Source organism: Juglans microcarpa x Juglans regia, chromosome 3S (genome assembly GCF_004785595.1).
Source record: "Juglans microcarpa x Juglans regia isolate MS1-56 chromosome 3S, Jm3101_v1.0, whole genome shotgun sequence".
Lineage (NCBI taxonomy): Eukaryota > Viridiplantae > Streptophyta > Magnoliopsida > Fagales > Juglandaceae > Juglans > Juglans microcarpa x Juglans regia.
This window is the reverse complement of record NC_054599.1, coordinates 4,480,719-4,506,067: the sequence shown is the minus strand read 5'-3', so window position 1 is coordinate 4,506,067 and position 25,349 is coordinate 4,480,719. Positions and strand designations below refer to the sequence as shown.

Here is a 25,349-nt window from a genome sequence, read left to right as displayed (position 1 = left end):
CAAACAAATTGATGATCGAACGAAAATTATATTTTTACGGATTGAGTAAGATGTTCGAACGTATAATGAAAGGATCGAGCGATTTTCCAATTAACAATCGTTCGAATGGTATCATGTAATGTTCTAACGGTTGTTTCCGATGTAGCCATGTTCGAACGTTTCATGGACGTTCGAACAGTTAATGTTTTATTTTAACCAAAAATTTAAAACAAAATAGGCATAATTAAATTATATTTAAAAAAATACATTACAAATTATTCAGAACAAATAAAACTAGTTATTATAAATCCGAACTAAACAAATAAAATAGTAAGAATACTAATAATATCATCCGTACAGATTTTATAACTAAATCTCAAAAATCTATGCAAAACACGAAAATCAGTTGTTTGGAGGCCTGAACTGTTGCATAAGCATCTACATTTGGAGTTGCATCTCTTTCCTAAACTCTTCTTGCTGTTCTTCTTGTTGTTTCATGTGCATCTTGATGTCTGTTTGTTTCGCCAATTGAGCCTCTAACTTATGTTGTTTTGCAGTCAATTCTTCGATCATGGAATTCACATTATCTAACACTATAAAGGTACTTGACGTTGAGGAAGAATTAGAAGGCTTTACACAACGACCCAAGCCCCTCAAATATCCTGAGCGTTGACCCATAACTTGTGTAAAAATTTCAACATCACTTGTTGAGGAATTTTGATCGCACACAGTTTCAGTCTTCAGCACGTAGGGTAACCATTTTATCATGCACACAACATAAAGAATTAATATTGTCACAAATATTCAAATATGTTTAATTAAAATATATTTTAATACTTACATAATTTTTACGAGTATAGGGATGAGTCCACTCTCCATTGCGATTAGTATGTGATGCAGCTTATAAACACTATTGTTTCCATTCGAATATATGTAACATTGTGCGAACGGTTAATTTAAATTGCATTATGCCATTCGAATGCCTTATAATTCGATCAAACGCTTAAGAGTAAATAATTTTAAATTATTTTAGTTATTATATAATTTTGTCACTATTTTATATTTGATATTTTATAACTAATTTTCTTAATTTTGTTATTTAAATTTCAGGTTGAAAATGTCTTCTATGAGAAGGAAGCTTAGCAGATCAAGGCTGAAAACTTCCTCTAGTATTAGTGGTGATACATTTATAGGCCAGACGGTGTTATTGAGCGTCAGGTGAAGATCTCTGACTTTCAAGATCTTCTCTGGGAGGGGAGTTCCTTAGCGTCCATCTTCGTGAAGCACGGATGGACACTGATTCTAGACCACTGGGATGAGTCGTTCCACCTCATGTCATACATCGACATCGTCACTGAGTTTTATAGAGAGCTCGATGGCTCCAGTCGAGATGTTGATGATGCATATACAATCACTGTACGGGGAGCATCATTTATATTTTCAGCAGACAAACTTGTTGATTTCATCGACATCCAACGTTTGCAAATGACGAGGATGAGGGCTTCGATGGGGAGACGACTGACGACGAGGGCTCTGATAGAGATGAGATCGATGGCCTCGCGGATCATGAGGTCAAACAATTGATTTATCTTTTTTCTTCAAGATTATGAACTTAATCATCACCAACAATATTGATCCTCGGCAGCACAAGACAAAGGTTGGCATTGATCGGGCGAAGTTTATGATATGCATCGCTCGTATGGTGCCTATCGATCTAGTGGGTTATATATTCAGTAGGATTCTATCAGAGGCTTCCTACATTACGACATATATTTTGCCTTTTGGGATCCTCATCACGCGACTTCTATTACAGGTCTGGGTCTTGCCAAATATTGTTGAGTGTATCCGGGAGTCGATTGGACCAATCAACTCCTCCACCTGTCACGGAGCACTGGGCACTCGAGACTTCGTCATCGTGCTCCTAGGGATGAGTCGGTCGATACTCAGGCCAGAGATGCACACCCGAAAAATTATGGAGTATCTACTGGTGAGACATCCACACAGCCCGAGGCATCATGTACTGTTACTCCTCACCAGATTGCAGATATAGTGCGTGCAGAGATCTACGCACAGATTTCAAAGATGGTCGCTGCAGTACATACGAAGATCCAAACTGCCTTCTACGACTTACGTAGAGAGATTATTGCTACCATTTTTGAGTTACTTACGGAGATGATTTCATGTTTGAGACTCAGGTCACGATTTGTACTCGACTAACACAGCTAGAGACACACCTAGTTTCAGTCGAGGATGTGTGTAGAGAGTTAGAATCTTAGTATTATGTATATTTAATTTATATTTTCTTTTGTTTTTGTTATGGAAATTATTTGATGTTTGGTAAATTTAATTAATTATGAATTAAATCTTCTTTTTATAAATTAATTGGTGATTTCTATTATATATTATTTAATTAAAATTAATATTAGCGTTTGAACAACACATATACCATTCAAAAGAAAAATAACTATTCGAACGCTATTATCCACATTCGAGCATTAATGATCTACATATTCGAACGGTAAAGTGGTATGTTTGAACGAAAATCAATTTTCTGCGCTTAACCCGCCAATTTATTTACCATGTTCGAACTGTTATTTTATTAATGATGAAATTTATTGTCCTTACATATAGCCGGTCAACATGTTTCAGTCTTTTTTAGAACGAACTCTGAATTTCGTCCCTTCATCTCATTTTTTGGGATGATTTTCATTTGGTTCCAAACAAAATTGTCTCAACCAAATTTTTGTTGTAGTGACAGCCCCAATATCATGTACACAGAATGTAGATTAGTCGTATATACAGACAATGTACAGCACTAGAAACTGGCAATATTCCGGAGAAATAATGGTAATTGATTTACCAGTACCCATTTCACTGACATTGACAATTAAGCCAACGAACAAGCTTAACTTATTTAATCGCAGAGGTACTACGAGGTTTTCTAAATATTGGAAAGCATGAAGCTAGCATGCACTATGATCGACAGAAACCAGCTTACACCTGCGGAACAGAGAAGTGATACTAATTGGTTAGTGCAACTAAATTTCACAGCATTTCATACAACTCTCTAACTAAACAAGTAGGGGGGAAGCTTTTCTGGTTGACAAGGTTTTGTAAATTCTAAAGTAACTTCAATCATGTAATGAATAAACTGGTACGAATCTGATTGATGATGGGTCTTTGAATATTTAGATATTTAAGAGTAATTTTTTATTTAGTTTTAAGTGTACAAACTCTTCGCATGTATTTCAGTTGTGTTATCATATAAACCCTTAATATACTATGCTAGATTGTAAAATTTTATTATTATTATTATTGTTATAAAGTTCATAAATCTAATATTCCATATCAAGTTTAATTTATCTGCCAATAAGCTAGGAAGGATGCTTGTAACAATTTCGAGTCTATAACAAGCAACTTTTATTTGTGCTAGGATTGTGATCAACTGGATTAATAGCATTTACAAAGAACATGCATTAAGTCAGCTGAAAATTTGACAACCACTCCTCATAATTTACAATTAATTAAGCATAAAGTTGACAGTAGGCCTGGGTACTAAAACATGATCAGATTAAGAATGGAAGGGCTAATTATTCACTAACCGGATGATACATCACCGATTCACTATATATAAATATATATATATATATATATATATATATATATATTGTCTTTCACTCTTCCCCAGATGCGCCCCCTTCATTATTCCTGCTTAGAAACGCACGTAAATTCCTAGAGAAAGTTGAACAATAAAGTGGATCATATGAGTTGTTTCCAGCGTAAGCATGCAGCGACAATCAAGTGCTAAAGAATATATAGGGCAAGAACTCCACCATGAATTAACTGCTGGGGAAAAAACGAAAGAAAGGCAGAAAGATGAATCCAGTGCAAAAGATATTGGACAGCACGCTTCACCATCCCTGGTGCATGCGCGCAGTTTATATCTAGTACCAATCTAGCTTGTTCCAGATTCAATGGGGTACTAGTCTTCTAGTACTTGTTAATATCCGACTGGGTCTTTGGGATTTGAGTTTATGTTCTAAAAAGTTCTTTTAAAATTGAAGCTTTAATTTGCTGTGTTCATTGAGAAGCCATGCAGCGCCCACAAGATATTCAGTTATCAAATTGTAATAATACAGAGAGCTCAGAAACCAAACAGTAAGAAAAGAAGCTTAATTTTTCTGTATTCATAGATATGGCGTTGATCTAGTTCTTTGGTCTCCAAGCATGTTAATGTCTGCATGCTGAATAAAGGAATAAGAAGTTAACGATCACCTTTGCGAGAAGTAGCAACAGTTTCATCTCCATGTAGAATTATCATCTCGTCCGAATCTAAAACGGAAGGGAAAGAAATTAGGGGCATCTTGATTCCGCCTCGAGCTCCGGCGTCTCCTGCCCCTCCTCCCCCATGAGAATCCTCAGATTCGGTGAATGTAATGTCTCGTTCAATATTGTCTACACATGGCGGCGTCTGCACCTCGTGCCGGCAAACGGGGCAAGAATTGTGAAGCCGCAGCCAAGGAACAATACAATCCGAGTGGTAAATATGTTTGCAGGGCAGTTCTCTTGCTTCTCCACCAACCTCGAACTCGTCCATGCACACAGGGCAGTGCGAGTACTCACTGGCCAAGTGGTTCGCCATGATTTTCACGGTTGGTATTGCGTTGATTGTAGACTCAAGTGCCGGAGGGGGCCCGGACCGATCATTTTGACTTATTTGCTCGATCAATTCGTTTAGCCCTGGCCCGAGAAAGAAATTTCTAGGATCGACTCCGGAAGTCACTGGAATTGGAATTTCCGGCTGCAGAATGGGTGCGTAAAGGTCGGAAGGATCCGAAGGTCTACGAACAAACCGAGTACGAGGCCATTCTTGAATACGACGTTCCCGCAGGTTCGGGTTCTCTCTTCCGTCGAGACTTCGATGCCGCAGCCTTGTACGTGGCCTGGCTCTAGTTTCAGCTTCTGGGTCCCGGTGATCTCCCATCTCGAAATGCGGCGAAAAAGAGGGACGGCCTCGAAATTCAGTTTCTTGGTTATACAGCAAGACATCACTGAAGAACCTGATGGGCGGGTGAAGCAGGAGAGCGAGAGCCTCCAGAAGACGGTTTTCGGGGGAGGGATTGTAACCTCCTCTGAAATCTACGACGTGCCTTGGCCCTGCTGCGTCGAACTCACAGACGAACTGCCCGGAACAACGTGGGCAAATGATCTCCGACGAGTTCGTGCTCGAAATACTGACTGCCCGGTGGCACAGGTAGCACCAGTAAAGCTTAAAGGTCCTCCGGGTGCCATTCATGTTTCGCAAACGAGGAGGGCTCAACGACATGATTATGATGATCAGAAGTCGTGAACTTAAATGTTCGATTGGGTTCGGATTTTTGCTTTCAGGGTGAGCGTTTGATTCTGAAAAGAATTAATGGGTTTATATCAACAAATTAATCAAGTCGGTGAAGGAATGCAATAAGGAAGACGGACATGAGAAAGGAGCAAAGAATGGCTTTGTTGGGTTGGAGAAAGCAATTCTTTCTGTGTGTAAGGATTTGGAGTATTTGCAGTGGCGTACTGTTTCGTTCTACGGAAGGAAAGGATGAGTGAGATTTGATACAAATTAAAGAGGTTTGCTGTGGGTTGGTTTGTGAAAATTCGAATTGGGAGGGAAAGGTAACGACTAGCTTACCTTGTAAGGAAGGAAGAGATTGCATAATACATATATTATATACGAGAATTAATGCTTGGGCGAGAAAGTAATTTTATAAAAGTAAATTTACAAATTGGTACGTTATATTATAAAATTACTTTTATTATAAAATAAAGCTAACATATCACATAAAATTATATCACTTCGATATATATAAATGTATGTACATATATATAAAAATATGAAAATGCCAACATTTTGTGAATCGTGATGAATATCCCATGCAACTACGTCCAAAGAGCTTTGGAATTCTTTTTTTCACACTTAAACATATTATTAAATTGTGGACAAGTTTTTGTAATGAAATTGTATAACGATTTATAAATTTAGGGTGCGCAGGTCCTTGGGAAAAAAAATGGAAACTTTATATAGAATTTCATTGTTTCATGATAGGTTTCACTTTGTTTCAAAGGATCTATATAAAATTTACACATGCTAAATTTGTATGTAATATTACTCTTTAAAATCAAGCTACATGATTGTTCAATTTGATTAATTTTGAGTGTTAACGTCTTGTTTCGTATACCTTTGGGCCGGATTCCAACAACTCAGACAAAGTCTTTATCCTACACATACACTCAAGAAAACAAAGAAAAGGGGAGCTGAGAGGAGGCCAGGGTGTCTCTGATGCTTAAGTCAATATATCTCTTTAGTAATTTGTGCGAAAGTGCAAGAGCTTAGAGAATCTTCTTTGTACCTATGGGTCGGCTTTTATATGAGGTTTCTAAGGTGGACATCTCATACCCTACCTTAGGGGACTCATGTCATTTTGACTGTTGTTTAGTTAGAATCTTTTAATGTAGCGTGGTTCTAGGGATGGCGCAATTAATGCAGCGTGGAGTCTAAGGAGTGGCGTCATTAATGCGGCATGACTCTCTAACTAGACTTAGCCTTGCAGTAATCATTGTCAAGTCTCTCCATACCTTCTGTCAAGAGATCAATAGTCAACCGCATCTCTCACCCACCTACTTGTACAGGTTCTCGAGGGTTAGGTGTCATTGGGGCGTGTCAAGGCAGGGAATCTCATCTGCCCCTATCGTTCCCGCGTGAGGGTTGTTTCATGGGGTCGATTTTGCTTACAGGCCAAGTACTTTGTGGAGGTCCATTGACTTCTTTCAGAAGAGGGTTGTTGGGCCGGGTTGAGCTCTCCCCCCATCCCTTGAGGTCCCTCATGGGCTTGTTACTCGAGCCTAGAGGAGGAAAAATCTCCTTACATTGAGTATCATTCTTAATTTGAATAACAAAACGATTATCCATCTATTGATCTCCCATTTGATTGCATAAGAATGGAGATTAGTATTGGTCTTGGTGATATATCTTCAAGTTAGTTTTGAACCTTAGGTATAAACAATCTCTACTGGCCACGTTTCCTTAGCAAAATTCCCGTCCGAAGTTTAACCGAATGAAAATTTCTACTCATCTTCTTCACATCACACGCCACATATAACTTTTTTTTTTATTTTTTTTTTTATTTTTTTTCTATTACCAAATATGTGTTGTATATAGATTATGAGTATAATAATTTAATTAGTTTAGGAAGAATAAAATTTAAAAAATAAAAATAAATGAGATGTGTGATGTGTGATGTGTGGAGATGATAAATAGTAAAACTTGTTAAAATTATGTTACATTCACACCGTACTTGAGGTGCCTCGTCATACATAAAATAATTTACTGGGTGTTTTTTTATTTGTTTGTCTAATAGTTATATAGGTTAAATTGGAAGAAAGAGCCCAGCACACATCCATAAAGCCCAAATTTCTTTCGGGCAGAAGCTCAGGATGGAACTATCTCGATTTGGGCCTAAGTACCATACTCGTGTGTTTTGCTTAAAATCTCATGAAGTGAGCTTTCAGTTGGGATCACTGCAGTTGTCATATGAGCTTACCTCCTTGCAAAAACAGTTTTTAACAAAAATCTCGTTATACATATGAGATTAAATGAAATGGAATAAAAAAATATATGAATAATAATGAAATAAATTGTAAATAATTAAATAGTTTCTATTAAGATATTTTATGAAGTTTTGAAAAATGAGAAAAAAAAATAATAAAAATATTATAAAGTTAAAATATTTTTAGAATATAATTTTTTATTATTATTTTTTTTTTTGATTTGAAAAAATTAAATTATTTTTTGTATTTTTTCTAGATAATTAGAAAAGTTATAATGATTATATAAAAAGTTAAAAAAGTTGAAATTGAAAAATGTTAGTATTTAAATAGTGTTTAAATATTGAGATGAGATAGTTTGAGATCATCTATGAAACTAAACGGAACCTAAGTTTTATCAATCTTAAAAATTTTCTTTAAAAAAATTAGAGATATCCCAAAAATAATGAAAGTACAATATTTTACATACAAAATAATAAAAGTATGATATATAATATTACTCTTTTAAGATTAACTTCAAACCAGACGCGGTGAATAAGAGATTTTTACACTCTCTAATAGAATTTCGACACGTATTCTAAGAGGAGAATAATGGAACCGCGCACACCAGACAAGCAAATCCATCTCTCTCTCTCTCCTGCAAGCCATCGCAGCCCTGCCTCGAGGCTCTCACTTTCCTACACGTTTGTTATAGGCCCATTGCACCCGACGCCCTTAGTCTTTCTCTGTCGCTAGTCGATCTCCATGGCTGGGCGACAGTTTCTAGAGACATCCAAGACGAAACAAATCGTTTTACCGGGAAGATAGAACATATATCTAACATTCCAATTCAACTAAGCATATATTCTCCAAATGATTTGTGTTTATACTTTTTCTTAACATCATCTTGACAGGCTATACAAATTAATTGTCTTTTTCAGACTCATTCATTAACTCAACACCAGAACTCGTTCTTATCTGTGTTGACATTTTCCCCCTGATTTATAAGAGATTATCATGATCAGGGATGTTTGTATGAGATTTGCTTGCCTAGTGTGTGGTTTCATTATTCCCTTCTTAGAATGCTCGTGTCAAAACTCACTTCAACTTATTTTAAATGAAAAAAAATTAATTATAAGCGATTCTGCGTACTAATATGCGTATCTATTCAATATGATTGATCAAAAAGTAAATTTTAATGAAAACAATGCTAATTTGAATTTAAAATATGAAGGCAACAACATTAGTACGCAAATTAGTACGCAAACTTGTTTGTACATAGCAAAACTCTTTCAAATAATCTCATCTCATGATTATAATTTTTTTAAATTCTTACACAAAATATAATAAACAATTCAACTTTTTCAAAATCTAAAACAATTTTCTTAAATTCTCACACAAAATATAATAAATAATTTAACTTTTATTCTATTACTCATAAATCATCTCAACTCATCTCAATTCATTCTCAAATTTAAAATTTTCACCATATCCGGACCCTAGCCTCTCCCTACTCTTTTAACATTGTTTATTATCATGCAAACCAATTAAAAGAAGCCCAATGATAAAAAAGAAAGAAGAAAAAAATAAAGACGATAGCCTCGAGAGCAATCAAATCAGGATGGATGCAGTCGTGTAAAATGAAACTCCTTCAAATAAAGGACAACACTACTCTGCCGTCAAGTATGAAAAGTTGGGAGTACCCAATTTTGTTTTTTTAATTTTTCTTTCAAATAAATTTAAATAACTTTTTAAAAAATATATAAATTCATTAACCGTTACTTCTTTAATCATTATAAAAAAAAATAAAATAAAATAGATGAGTGATCAAACTAATGGCAAAACAAAGAGGCAACTTAGCATTTTTCTTAAAATAAATTATAATAATCGTTGTTGGAGTTTCTTAAATTTCGATGTTTCCCAACTTAAGTGGCTGAACACAACATTCTGTCACTTGGCATATATTCACTTGGTAACTGAAGGAGAAAAAATCTTTAACTGTTTAAAAGTTTTTTTTTTTGGGAGAGGGGGGAGTTATTATATGATACGATCTGTGAATTTAAGACGAACACGATACAAAATTAGTTATACGATCTGTGAATCTAAGACGAACACGATACAAAATTAGTTAGTTTGAATTTGATATTAATAGGTTTGAGTCAAAACGAGTTGACCTGTTAAGATACGATTTATAAACAGGACAACATGCTTAATACGAAATCAACATATTTTGATTCATTTAGAATTTATTTCAAAATTAAAATTATATTATTGTTAAGTTATAATGTTAGTATTTCTCAATATACTTATATTTTTATTGTTTTTATTGCTAGGATTCTAATTTTAAACCTATGTTCATATTTATTATTATATAGTTTGTAATATTAGTTTTATTATATGTTAAAATTTGAAAAATATTTATATATATTAAGATATTGTGATTATTAATAAATATAAATTTTAACGTTTATATAAAATTATATTAATCAGGTCAAATGAGTTATGTGTTTTAATTCAACTCATTTACATGAAACAAATGGGTTTAAATGAGTTGTGTCTTGTTAATATATTTTTATTTAATTATTAAATGGATCAAAACGAGTGATACGACACGACCCGTTCAGTTATCTAAATTAATTGGATTAAAGTTTAGAAATTTGACACGATTAGTTTAACGAGTTGGATTCGCGTTGATTTATATAATCGAATGTTCATGATTTGACACGACACAAATACTATCTTAAAAGCACGATTTGCCACCCCAATTTAAAAGTAGAAATAACTATGGGAAATGATAGTGTGCCGCCCACTTTTACCGCTCTAGTTGACCGTTTGCTTTTTTTTTTTTTATTTAGTGATTAAAAAAGTGATTTTAAGTGTATTGATATATTTTTTTATTTTTTAAAAATATTTAAATATATTAAAAAAATATTAAAAAAAAAGTTAACGCTAGGCAGCATGCCCAACGGTACGAGTGGGGTGGCATAATAGCTCCACTCAATAACTATATGTCATTTGGTAACTGTTTGGTTGATTAAAATAATAAATGCTTTTTTAAAAGAAGGAAAAAATTCTCTCGATAAAACTATTTGGCTTCTTTTTTCATTCACTTTTTTAATATCTTTAAACATTTAAAAAAATCACATTATTAAAAAATATTTTTTTATTACTAAGTAAAAACAAACAAATAAATAAGTTGTAACTAGCATTATTTCAAATAGAAAAATTATATTCATCATCCTCACACCACACATTACACATAAATTTTTTTTTTTTTTTTATCAAATATGTAGTCTATGGATTATGAATAGATGAAATTAATTAGTTTATAAAGAATACAACCAAAAAAAAATTTAAAAATTTTAAAAAAAATAAAAAATAAATAAAAATAAATGTAGTGTGTGAGGATGATGAATAAAAAAGAAAACACAAGACCCACAATCAAAGGAAATTAACTTTATTAAAAATTAAAAAAAAAAAAAAGAACTTTTTACCCTAAATTGTTGAAGAGGGAGTACTGATCAATTTAGACCCGGTTTGTTTCTCATCTGAGTTGGTACGGCTGGTTTGTCTGCGTAAACAAACGGTAAGTTTGAAGTTTGGTTGGTTCATCTCTCAAATTTCAACACTTTGACGCTACAGTAACCAAAACAATTACCAAAAATTAAAATAATATTGATATTTTGGAGAGTATTGAAGGTGGCTGCAGTTTGGGTTTCTATTTGAAAATCCCAAATTAAAAAATTGGGAAAAAAATAAGTACCACATTTTTAATATATATAACTATCTATTAAAATTTTTTATTTTATTGTAATATATAATTAGAAAAACATATTTTTTATTTCATAAAATATAATATAATAAATAGGTTATAATTAGAATAATTTCGTTTACCAAAGAAATGTGTTCATATTTGAAATATTGAAATAATTAGGGCCAACTACAAAAAATATATCTTGAGAAAGTCAAAATATTTAAGAGCTTTTAAATTAATAATATATATTACTTATTTTTATTATATTCATAATATTTTTCACTCAATGATTAAAAATACTTTTCAATAATTAGTTAAACCCTCCACTTTATCTAATCTCCAAAAATTTAAAAGGATAGTGCTACGTGAACCGATACAACAACCAAAGATTTCAACCAATAAGTGCAAATGCACTTTTTATTTTTTTTCTTCTTTTTCTTTAATATTTTTTTTATATATTTAAATAATTTTAAAAAATAAAAAAATATATATCAATTCATTAATATTTACTTTCTCAATTATTAAGTAAAAAAATTAAAAAATAAAATAAAAAAGTCAATCAGTTGCTTTTATTGGTCACTTTTATCGGTTCAATTAGCATTTTTCAAAGTTAAAATCATCTCATCTCATGTCACTATCTAAATATACATTTTTTTACGAACCATCTCATCTCATCTCATCTTAACTAAAAAATCTCAGTATTACTATTCAAAATATTTCATCTCATCTCATCTGAATTACATAACAGCCTTAATGTCCCTAGCATAGAAGTCAAACAACAAAATGGACACGCAGTAAGTTTTAGAGAGAACGTCTCCCTTCTCTCTAAACCTCTCCCAAAACTAAAACCTGCTAGAGGGGGGTGGGAGTTTCAGCTCCTCCTCCCTCCCTCCCTCCCTTCACTTCTGCCCAGTTTTTTCTTTTTGTGTTGTGTTTTGTTTGTGTATTTTTTAGGTCAAATAAAGGAAAATCGCCGATCTGGGATTTTTCGGTGACCAAAAGCCCACACGCACCCCCACCATAGTGTTCACCAGCTGCCGATCTTCAAGACTACTGAAAGTGGAGCCAAGTGAAGTGGCGCGTAACATGCACGCGCAGGTTGAAGGTGAGCACATGGCTCTCACGTGCCACCGTGAGAAGCTTTCTACCGACGCCACGCATGACATTTCTTGGGCCAGTGACTCCGGGACTTTCAAGATCGACCGTCAAGCATACTCCCAGAGTGGCGCATGTCCTTCACACGCCACTACAACCCCTTTTTCAGTGTTTTTTTTTCAATCCTTGTGTTTTTTTTGTTGTAGATCTAGTTTTCAATATCTGCTACGTATTTGCAGTTTTGATGTTTTGTTTTAGGTAAATAATAAAAAGAAATAAGCAATTAGATTTATTGTCTATAGTAGAAGAGTCCCGCTCCTCCTTTGGAGGATGGCAAGTGATACTACTCCTCCTCCTTAGGAGGACGGAGTTTGATAGTACCTCTCTTCCTTTGGAAGAGTGGTCGTTTAATTCTATTTTTACAGAGCGATTTCTCTGTGTCAAGATAGAGTTTATAGAAGTTAAGAAAATATATTTACAATCGTGAATTATACAACCGTCACGTAATCATTTTGAAAAAAATAAATAAAATCTACATGAAAAAAATTAATTTTTTAATAGTGAACCTCACTCTTTTTCAAAGTAGTTACGTGACGTTTACATACTTTACGATTGTATGTAAAATTACTCATATATAAATGCTATAGAAGTTACTTAAGATGTTTATTTCTTTCAAATTTCAATACTCTAAATCCAAAAATTCGAATGCTTCTCGCGCGAGTTGCAAAGCCAGATCGATGCTCTATTAAAGAAATTAGATGGACTTATATATGATCTGTAATAATTAAGCGCATATTATATAGAAATAGCAGGCTTAAAATTATGATACATCCATCTGCATTGCTCACGGGTATTCATTATAAGGGTGGTCCCAGCTCTAAGCAATCAATCTCTTTCGAGCCCCCACTAACAACAACTGAAAAATCCACTCGTATTAATAAATACTCGAAACACATTTTCTTTTATACCTATATAGCTATTAATTCATTAGAATTATATTAAATAATCACCTAACACATGACATTATTAAATCTATTCACATCATAGATTTTGTCATCATGTTCTACATCTTATATATTTCGAGTTTGGCTTACATGATCTCGTTAAAATTTTGCTAGATATATCTGATTTGAAAAATGAATGAACATGATTAATTACTTTAAGGAAAAAATAAATTTAATTTTCTACCCATCTTTCAATCTTATTCATTTTTCAATAAAAATGTATAAGCAGTAGATAATAAATTTTTAACTTGATGTCACTACAAGAAATCATACATTTTCTAACGATTTTAAAATCGTCGCAAAAGCACTCGCTGCAAATAGACGTTATTTCCGGTGATTTCCAAATCGCCGCTTAATTTTCAGTGTGAAATTCCAGTGCGAAGTTGAGAAATCACATAGGCAAATGTAAAATTCACTTTTTGCGGTGACTTGTATACCTTTTGCATGCAAATTCTAAATATGGATATTCCACTCGTATTTTATTATAATTATAATTATTATTCCACTCGTATCTTCTATGATTGAGTATTAGTAGTCTTATTATTATTATTATATATATTCAGTACGTTGTAATTAATTCGTTACAAATATTTTTTCGAAAGGAGAAAATCTCGAGGACCTTTTTATTTGGGAATGAAGCTGCTGGTCATCTTGGACCGACTTGACTTGGTAAATGGATTACCCATTAATCATTGTAGCTACGTGACGCATTTAGCCATTATTATATGTGTCTATCTTTTTGGACCACCATTTTTGTGGTTATTAATTAGTTTTTTCTTTACTCGACATTCATGGGGCCGAATCATTCATGAGAAGGCTAAACTAATGAAGTTAGGCCCCTACAATCTATTATATTGTTTCAAATAATAATAATAATAAAAGTATAGGATAAGACTTTTTTTCTTTTAAAGACCTAAGTAAAAGATTATTGTTAAATGAGATATATTTTTTTTTTACAAAAGTATTAGATTTATAAAGAAATCTTATAAAAATAAATTTATAAGCTAACGTATCCTTTGAAATGATACGTCAGACTTATTTTATAGTAAAAATAAATTTTATAATTTAACGTATCACATCAAATCAAATTAATTTATAAATTTATTTTTATCAAGAACGAAACATTTCTCATTTTTTACAATTCAATACCATCATGAAGATGACTTTTTGTTATGATCATATAGGTTAATTAAAACCTATTTTTTCAAACTATATATACATTTAACTATCTAAAAACATATATTATCAAAACATTCATCCCATTGTATAATTAGGTAAGCATGTCAAACCCTAATCTGACCCCAATTCATGAGTTATTAGTTATTTCATTAATGAAGTTTCAGACTCTTAGGAATCGTTTGGATACTATAAGAATATCTCATAATATCTGTGAATACTGGTGATAGTTTGAAAATAGTAGTAAAAAATTTGTAAATAATAGTTAAATAGCTTGAAAATATATGAAAACAGTTGTGTTCTCTAATAGATCCTTAATCAACATTGTACAATGATTTTGTTTATCAATCTTAGAATCAAAAAAAAAAAAAATTCACTTGCTGCCTTTGTAAGAATCTTAAATCTTGACTAAACATTTAGCATATGTTATGGTCACTTAAAAAATTAATGTTTGAGTGCTCATTGTCGGGTCCAGATTAAAAATAACAATTAAAAAAATGCTGAGAATAATATTGAATTTTTCTTGAGCAAGAAGAAAAGAAGATTCTACTCAATTAAGTTATACACCAATGCATATCATATTCAAACATTTCGGTGTTTGGATGAGAATCGAGAAAGAAAGAAAAAAGTCAGCTTGAATAATTCCTCTACATCCAGCTTTGTCATAGATATAGGAGCCAGCTAGATAAGGGATACTGATCATTAATTATTATTAATGTGTTTGACTCATAAAACGCTCTAGGTTTTGAATTTAAATGAAAATTAATGAATAGTTAATTTTCCTCATATTTGTTTGGCCGAATTAATTCGACAATGAGTCTTATTATATTTATTAATTAAATATGTTTCATATGATAAGGTGATATTTAGATAGTAAATTAAGATGAGATGAGATGAGATGAATTGAAAGTTAACTAAAATATTATTAGAATATTATTTTTTAATATTATCATTATTTTAAAATTTAAAAAAATTAAATTATTTATTATATTTTATATAAAAATTTAAAAAATTTATAATAATTAGATAAGATCAATTCTAAATCCAAACATAATCTAAATATAATGTGATCTCCATGTTGCTAACCTCTTTTTGTGAAAGAGAACTAGGGGGAGGCTACTCCTCATAACCTCCATCTGCTAACCTCTTTTTGTGGAAAGTCAATAAAGAGACTTTAGTAGGTGTAACCAGTACTCTAGCTAAATTTCATAACTCCTAAAATATATCAACAAATATAAATGTATTATATAAAATTAAACTCACATATAATTTACTATAATCTATTAAATCTATTTTATAATAAAATGATACAAAAGTTAAAAGGAGACAACTTCATTTTAAGAAATGTTTCTATATATACACAAAATTTACACAAAACTTTTTTATAAAATGACAAATTATAAATTAATTTTTATTATAAAATAGATTTAATATATTATATAAATAAGTTTTTTTATAAGATTTTTGTATATATGTATCACTTCTTTTTTCCTGCTCCCAAATGATCAATGACTTTGGACATGATCTATGCGTGCATCTGGTCTCGTTTGTTTTCAGAAAATATCTCATCTCATCTCATCATTATAACTTTTTCAACTTTCAATACAAAATAAAATAAATAATTCAACTTTTTCAAATCTTAAAATAAAAATAATATTAAAAAATATATTCTAATAATATTTTATTTAATTTTTTAATTTTAATTTCATCTCATCTCATTTTATCTTAAAAATCAAACGAGCCCTAAGTTAAAATGCCCGGCAACACAAATGAACTTTGAAAGTCAAATAAAGTGTTTGTCTTTAGACCGTTTGGACACTTGAAAATGAAGGTCAGAGATTTTTCTGCTTTTTCAAGGCAATTAATAAGAAGATGCAATTGATTCATAAATAAACTTTTGCATTTTTGTTTTTTATTTTTTCTTTTGATGCAAGTCATGGACAAGTGCGTATATTAGGGGTGTACATCTAGACTGAATTTTTTTTCGATCTAGTTAAAAATCCAAAAATCTGAATGATCCAGACGGATACTAAATTATTATATCCGTCCAGATCGATTACGGATCCAGTATTTAACCGGTTATATCCATAACCGGCTTTAACAAAAGTTAAAAAGGTAAACTAGTTTTTCTTTTTTCAAAAGTTTAAAGGCTATGATAAAGCCGTATATGATACAGTACCTTCATAAACCATGGAAGTGAGGCGATTCTGGTGCATTTTTACATTGCATGAGTTGAAGATGAATGCATTAACTCATATTTTGAGCTATCTCTTGAATAGGCAGCTCCATCTTTACTAGCTACATTGCATGAATTGAAGATGATTACAAGATGAAGTGAATTATTAAATTGCGTAAACATTGTTATTATCACTCTTGACATGGCAATGTGCAATGAGTTTTTCTCGTCCTGAATTACGGTTTTCTTGATGGAATTAATTTGAGTTCCACGAGAAAAATCATGTAATTGCATGATAGGATAAGGATACGACAGTTTGCGATCTAGCAAGTGTTTTTAGTGAAACATTTGCACATCACTGCCCTTTTCGCATCGGTTCTGATATAATTCATGAACAGATAGCATGCTGCTTGGTTATTGGCAATTACTTTTTTGGGATTTCCCCCAAGAAATTTGACCAGATCTAGTTTCGAAACTAAGAAACAAATGCCTGCATTTATTAAATTCAAGCAGCTCTCATGGCGGTCGGATAATGAATGCTTCCAAGGTAACCAAACCAACAAAATTTGCAATTATAAAACCAAACCATAAGCAATAATGCATCGATGTTGGCCAAAGTGGATGTCTATTGCAGAGTAATGCTAAGAACATGCTACATGACATTATGCTCCACGTCAAAGAACATGCCTCTCTTCCTCTCTCATATGAGAATTATGTTAATTATAAAGATATTTTATAAAAATAGATTCATACAAATATAATTTTATATGATACATTAAATTTATTTTGTATTAATTTTATAATTTAAAATATTATATTAATCTATATCAACTTATAAATTTATTTTTATAAAAGCTGATTATTTTTTACTAATTAGACTAACATGTTGGTTGGGAATAGAGTTTTGTCAGGGCTGAGTTGGTACCTTTTTCGGGTCTTTTTGGAATGGAGGATCGGTGAAGAAAAATAGCAGAAGCCATCTCATCCTACGACCTCTTAAAAAAATTAAAAAGCCACCCCCTCCGTCCTCTCCTTGTTGGCTTTTTCTCCATGTGGAGTAGTTGGAAGTTTGAATTTGCGAGCGATTTGAATCTATTTGGTAACTAATTTAAAGTAAAATAGAAGCTAAATGAAATAATTTTTAATAAAGTTCGGAAATGGTTGGATCTACTACAAGTACCTTTTAGGCTAGTCTTGAGATAAATTGAATTGAATTAAATTTTAAATAGTAATATTTTATAGATCTTTTGAGATATATTTAATTTTTTTAAATTAAAATATATAAAATAAATTGAAATAAATTTAACAAAAATTAAAAAAAAAATAATGAATCTCGTTAATAATTAATTTGAGACAATGTCCTACGATCGTCGCCCATCACTCTTTTCAACTTCTCGACCGCTGATCTTTCAGTAACACCAAGGAGCACCACTCCACTTGACAAAAATCTTTCATCTTTTCGAGGCATTTGCCTCTCTGCTCTGTCCAATATTACCGATTAGGGTGGATGGGAAACTAATTTTCTAGTCTTAATTAGATCTTTTTATCCTTTTTTTTTCTACCCCGAATTAAAAAATAAATAAAACAAAATTAATACTAAATACAAGTTTAAGATACGTAAGTTTCGAGCCCATTTTTTAAAAAATAGTGAGGTCTTAGATTAAAAATAGATTTTTTCATGTGATACGGAATCTACACTTTTTTTTATAATTTCAAAAGCAACACACCAGACTTACACACTCTAAGCCCACTCTAAAAACGTAAAAATCATTTAAAATTAAAAGGAAAAAAAAAAACCCTTCTTTTTGGTGCCTTTGAAATGAATAAAATACACCCTGTGGCCTGTGCATCCAGCATGCGATAAAGTAATATGTTTTTCTCCTTCTGCCAAGACAAAACCCCACCCACAACTATCATCTCATGTGTTATGCGTAAAAATAACGACAAATCTCGAACATATCTTGCAGGAAGAAAGCACATGGCTTCTTATAATTAGTTTGATTGAACCTTTGTCCCGATGTATACTACACTGGTTTGGCATTTTGCCAAATCAGTTCGAGACATCCATCAGTCATTTCATAATTAAAGAGTTGAAGACGTCCATTTTGGTGGTATGTTGGGAGGTTTTAGGTCACCAAAATCTCTGTTATCTTCTCTTGCTACTCATGTCTACATGCAGCTTGTGCATGGGCTGGGGCTTCCTGAAGAGTTTCTTTGTACAGAAATAGGTAAGCAAACACCAGAATCTGCATCTGCCCACATCACAGAGACTAAAACGATGCATGAACAATTAGGATTCAACAATGTCATGCAACTTAATTACAGTAACGGTTGTGCAGTTTTGTTTTTTCCCCCCTCAATCCTAAAGTACGTACACAGCAATAGGCCCAAAATATATTTCGATGAAGCTCTCGTATTGTCGTCCTCGAAGTGTATGAAATGACGATGCAAGACAAGCTGGCATCATATCCTATTCATCATTGCAGTGTAAAACCCAATAATGGAGCTTCCATGCTTATGTATGGGGATGCCCCACAAGAAATTAACCACTCAATTTACAGGTACAATCGAAAAAAACCAAAGTAGAAAGAAGAGGGAAGAACCATTTGATCTTCAAAACTCTTCTTCCATTGATGTACGTGGGGTGGGGTATATACAAGTTGCAATGTAATCTAGAAAAACTCAAAACATAAACTCTCTCTCAACCTCCGATGAGCTTTTTGCTCACTGGGGTGTCATCTTCCAAGGACTAAAAGTTAGTGAAAATGTACACGAACAAAGGCGCCAATCCCTTAGACATTAGTGTCGCAAAACTTCCCATCCATTTGGTTCTGAACAGCTTTGACGGCAGCCACTCTAGCAGCAGTGGCGGCCCTATTTGCAGCCATGACTGCCTTGTTTACCTGTTCATCCACTCGGGGAAGCTTAATAGCATTCTCCGCTGTTTTTCTTGATGCCTGCAATTTAACGACACAAAACAAGTAAGACGTGTGCTTTAGTATGAGCAAGGGTTGACAGCAACGAAAAATGACAATAGTAAATTGGGATGTCAATGCCAATTAATACCTGCACTGCTCGAAGGACTGCCTCAGTTAGTGGTGGTAGAGGGTGCTTAAGGCTGCCGGCACTCCCCCATTCACCGCATCTTGTGTCTCCATTTCGGAAAGTATACATACCATAGCCTTGCTTACGACCTTCGTGCCATGACCCCTCGTAACAGTGACCATTAGCAAAGTGATAGATGCCAAATCCATGAATCTTGTCTCCAAAATATTCTCCCGCATATCTATCTCCGTTTCTACAACAAAATCGTATTCATAGTCACTAACAGATTTCTGATCTCGTAAAATAACTTTCCTAAATTAGAGCCAGTCATAGTAGCTCTAGAAAGGAGAAAATAAACTGAAGAGTATCTTTGTTCCAATCTAGGACATAGGATACCAATCAATTCAGCGCCAGTGCAATATTACAAACAAATCTGAGCAACCTAAATGCGTATAAAGTTTCACTGACTTTGATGGTCCTTCAAAATAAAGAGACCTATGCGACCTCCAGAGTTCAAAAGTTTGAAACTTTCACAAACTTAAGAAAACAGCAATGGAAGGCATATAACACCCCGGTGTGCTCTCAAGGTTGATTTGATGAAAGCTTATGATACGGATGAGGTGGACTTTGTCCTTTCTCAAGTCAGATATATGAGGTCGCTTCAAAACCCAAGAACCACGACTCAAATTCGAAAAAACAAAAAAAATAAAAAAAAAGGGAAAAGAAAACGTTGCCCGTGTATCATTAGAAAAGCTTAATTACCAACAGAGACCAATTCAAAGATCCGATCTTTCATCCACTAAACAGACATCCAAGAACCAAACACAAAATTCATCAATCAGAACTCCACTGCTCTATCAATCATGAAATACTTCAAGCATGACAACTCCCACAAAGATATTTTCATAAGGCTATCAATCACAGAAACCCAAGAACTAAACACGCAAAAAAGAAAAATCCTATTCAAATTTGAGACTTTCGCAGAAAATTACAAATAAAAAAAAAAAATCCCAAAACCTGACATTAGAATTCAAGAAATCAAGAAATTACCTGAAATGGTAGCAGCCGAGGCCGTGCTTGACCCCGCACTTGAACTCCCCAATATAGCAGCTCCCATCGGAGCAGGTTTGCACTCCGACCCCATGGCTCTGCCCATTGGACCATTCCCCTGCATAAGAGTCCCCAGTATAGAACCTGTAAACCCCGAATCCATGCCTCAGGCCCTGCCTATACTGACCCTTGTACCTGCTCCCTCTCGCCCAGCCCTCAATCCCGTACCCATCGTACTTCCCGTCGATCCACTCCCCCTCGTACCTACCGTTCACGAAGTAATTGTACACCCCACTCCCATTACACCTCCCCTTGTGGAACTCCCCCTCATAGAAGTCGCCATTGCTGTAAAACTCCACGCCTTCCCGTATGATCTTCTTGCTCCCTCTCGCTTTCGGGACGTTCGGGTCGCCGATGAACCACTGGACCGGCTTCGAGTTGGTTCTCGAGAGCCCGAGTCTCTTCGCGCTCTCGTCCAACGAGTGTTTGAGGAGCAGTATGGTCTGGTGGAACAGACCCTTGTTCTTGGACGCGAAGAAGAGCGTCACCGCGATGAAAATTAGAGCCAGGAGGAGGTTCTCCGAAGTGGGTATCTCTTCCTTCCTCAGATAGAAAAAGTAGTGGAAGAACAACAACGACAAGAGGGTGAAGAAAAAGAGCAAGGCCAAAGCGAGGACCGGGTTGGCCAACCGGGTCGACCCGGTTCTCGGGGTAGAACCGGATTTCATCGGTTTCTTCAACTCCTCCTCGTCTTCTTGGCGGGGTGTGATGGCGTCCTCCTCGGTTAGCGAAGAGAGGCTGTGAAAGGACGATCGGATGGTCGGAGAGGACCGGAGTAGTAAGGACTGTGTTCTCGTGAGCTTCGCCTGGCTCTTCTGGCTGTCCATTCCTCGAAGTCGGTCCTGGGAAGATTCGTCTCTTCGATCCCCGCCGTCCGACTTTGCAACCCTTTTATCTTTCTTATCCCTAGTGGCCCCTCCTATACCGCGAGATTCTTATAAGCAAGGTCGTTCCATACGCCGCCGGCGACATAAATATACCAGGGCGGCAGCACACGATAAGAAAGAATAACTCCCGGCGGCGCACGTTAGCGGATCAACTGAACAGAACATGAGCAATCAGAAAGAAAGAAAGAAAGATCAGAAGTGCAAAGAAGCTTTCACAGAGAGAGAGAGAGGGTGAAGTATGGAGGTTTGAACTAGTTGGTGGTGTTCTCACAGATTTTATAGTTGTGATAGGGAGAGGGACGCAGGTTCAACATGGACCGTCAGATGGGGATCTCAATGGTGAGCTTGTAGGACCCGTTGATAGCCGTTGGATTGCTTATGGGATTTTCCTTCCCGGTTCAAATACGAAGGAAATGCGTTGTGGTCCTTCGATCTGGATTCCGCTGCTTTTCGCTTTACTGTGCCAGGCCGGCAAGTGCCACAACAGTTCCTAATTTTTTTTTTTTTTTTCTTTGAAAGTAATAAGGGCTAGTTTGGTTACATGAGATGAAATAAAATGATAAATCTATAAATAATAATAAAATAATTTATAAATAATAGTCAAATTATTTGATTTAAGATTTTTATAGAGTTATAATATACACAACATATTATACAATACATTGCACAATAATTTTATAAAATAAGGATATTTTTGTAAAATAATATTATTTTTATAAAATATTTTATAAAAATATCCCTCATTTAAAATATAGTTCTGTAAAGTGTTGTAAAAAATATTGTGTATAAATTATTTTTCGAAATGAAATGAGATAAGATGAAATAATTTGAAATGTTTGTAAAATCAAACCACTCGAAGTGGTAATATTCCTTTTCAACTTTTATGTTTTGTCAAATGTTTTTATATGGATTAATATCACAAGTTTAAAATTATTTTATATATTAATTAAATAAATAAATAATATGTATTTTATTTAAAATACGACATATTGACTAATTTGACTAAAATGATAAAATATAAAATTACTTTATAATTGAAGTAATTAAATATAGTCCCAACTTGTAAATTTATGTGATCTTAAATATTCTTACTTGTCGTTGTTACACAATTAAAATAATTTCACGTATTAACTGTTTAAATGACAGTCACTTAAAATGTATTACATAATAAATATGATTTAGACATTATAAATTTTATTTCTCATCTTTCTTTTATTTTTATATACTTTTTCAGTTTTTTTTTTATGATTAGTAATAATAGCCATGAATGGTACTCGACCTAGAAGTTTACTTGCGAAGAAATAATAATAGCAAAATCAACAAGTTTATCACTTGCATTCTCATTAGGATACATTCCTGTTCAATTAATAAGTCACTAATAACTTTACATCTCACGTATTTAGAACATCTCTTTTACTAATAACAATTTATTAATAGGCACTTCCTTAATTATTTAGAACAAAGTAATGATACAAATCATATCAATTTTCATCATCCTCTCATCATTTTATGATGTGACATTAGATGATTAAAAATTATTTATTATATTTTACTTATGAATTTATCATCTAATGACATATTATAAGATGATAAAAAAAGAGATGATAAATACATAATATCATAAATGGGCAGATTTAATAGTCATACTATCATTTTAAAAAAAGTTAACTACTCTCAAGAATCCAGATCTATTCGAAAAATGACACGTGGCTCGATAACACCACTAATAGATTTCCTTGTGTACAAAAGAAAGATATACATAGGTACACAAGTACAAGTTTTATACATTGCATTGCATTCCATTTCTTTTCACATAGACTCTAATAGCCAATGCTCTAATATCAGTTTGACATGTTCCTATAGAAAACATCACCACAGCTCTAAAGTCTCATCGTTATAATTTTCAGTTAAAGTTTACCAGTATTTCACTAGGAGCTAGATCAGGTCACCTCCTTTAATAAAAAAAATATTATAATCATAAAGAGATTACATAAAAGTAATCTCACAAACTATATGATTATATGTGATTTATTATATTGTAAATATATTTTTATTTTAAAATAGATCTAATAGATTATATACAATCACGTCAATTTATAAAATTATTTGTATATAATCTATTTATAATTATAGCAGTACTACTTTTATTGATCACGTCACCCAATAACATTTAAAATCGCATAGTAAATCTCTTAGAATGTTGGATTAAGTCACCCCAAGGTGATGTATATATAATTAATTATGTTGTCTATAATTAAATCATGTAAATTATATATATGAAGTATTACAAATAAATTATTTATTAATTTATACCAGACTATAAATTTTGCATCTAAAAATCATGCATGCATGGGTCTAATTAACATTAATGTGTGCCTTATGATCATGACTAGCTAGTGTAATCTGTCGGAGATACATTATGCATCTTTATGGATTCAAATTATAAATGATAAAAGGCTTTTAAAATAACATCATCTATTTATGATATAATATTGACCTGTCGTGAAAATCTCATTATATATATAATTAGTGATGATTACCACGTACGCACGACTTCACACACAGGCCATGAGGGACTAATGTCGCATGAGTAGTACTGCACGTATACATGAGACTGCATTATCAGTGATGGAAGGACATGATGACTCATGAGGGACTAATGTCGCATGAGTAGTACTGCACGTATACATGAGACTGCATTATCAGTGATGGAAGGACATGATGACTCGCTATATATCTAGCTCTTATTACAATAAATTAGGACATCATGATGTGCATATTAATTCTGATAAAAAATATAAACACACAATATTTTATATAATAATATTTTAAACGAAGAATATTTTTATAAAATACTTTATAAAATTAATATCATTTTATAAAAATATCTTTATTTTATAACAAGTATTATGAAATATGTTGTAAAATATGTTGTGTAAATATCCCTACTCTAATTCTGATTTTTTGAAAAGAAAATTGCAATATTCAATAAGAGACTATCATACATACATACATATATATATATATATATATATATATATAGTTAAATTCATATTTCTCCTATAACGACCCATCATCGTTGGGGCAATAATAAAAAGTAATATTAGGTATAAATTTCAAATAAATAAGTTTCATCCAAATTTTGTATTAAAAGTAGATTCTACTAATAAAAAATATAGATTTTTTAGCTAAAATCTACTTTTTACAAAAACTTGTATGAGACTTATCTATTTAGAACTTATACATATAAATTATTTCTCCTAAAAAGGAAAAAGGGCAAGAAATCTCAATCCTTTCTAGAATCAGATGATGATCAAGAACTCCCCACACGTAGGCAGCTTAATTAATACTTATACGTACCATGCATAACGAATTAGGAGTATTAAGGAAACTTCCAATGACAACATGTAACGTGATTCTCGATCTTAAACTGATGTTATGATATTGGCTGCAAATATGTTTTTATAGCATTCCTGTAATTCTGCACTTATGTATATATTCTGTGCATGATCCTAGGCTAGACGATTTCCATATTTCTACTGACAGCAGTGTTG

The 25,349-nt window shown here is 33.0% G+C and overlaps 2 protein-coding genes across 3 annotated transcripts; both read right to left on the bottom strand.

The window, feature by feature from the left end:
- Positions 1-3,471: 3,471 nt before the first annotated feature.
- Positions 3,472-5,618, bottom strand: LOC121258526 (E3 ubiquitin-protein ligase RING1-like). 2 transcript variants are annotated; one of them, XM_041160061.1, is made up of 2 exons: positions 4,255-5,618; positions 3,472-3,822 (listed from the first exon to the last, which is right to left on the bottom strand). In XM_041160061.1, the coding sequence occupies exons 1-2, from the start codon at positions 5,303-5,305 to the stop codon at positions 3,692-3,694; spliced, it is 1,182 nt and encodes a 393-aa protein (XP_041015995.1). In that variant the 5' UTR covers positions 5,306-5,618; the 3' UTR covers positions 3,472-3,691. The 2 variants fall into 2 exon arrangements, with proteins under 2 accessions (XP_041015995.1, XP_041015996.1); XM_041160062.1 differs by having other exon boundaries at positions 3,472-3,711; positions 4,255-5,617.
- A 13,740-nt stretch (positions 5,619-19,358) lies between these two features.
- On the bottom strand, positions 19,359-22,041 carry LOC121258525 (MORN repeat-containing protein 1-like). The gene is made up of 3 exons (XM_041160059.1): positions 20,849-22,041; positions 19,820-20,051; positions 19,359-19,710 (listed from the first exon to the last, which is right to left on the bottom strand). The coding sequence occupies exons 1-3, from the start codon at positions 21,733-21,735 to the stop codon at positions 19,546-19,548; spliced, it is 1,284 nt and encodes a 427-aa protein (XP_041015993.1). The 5' UTR covers positions 21,736-22,041; the 3' UTR covers positions 19,359-19,545.
- Positions 22,042-25,349: the final 3,308 nt, after the last annotated feature.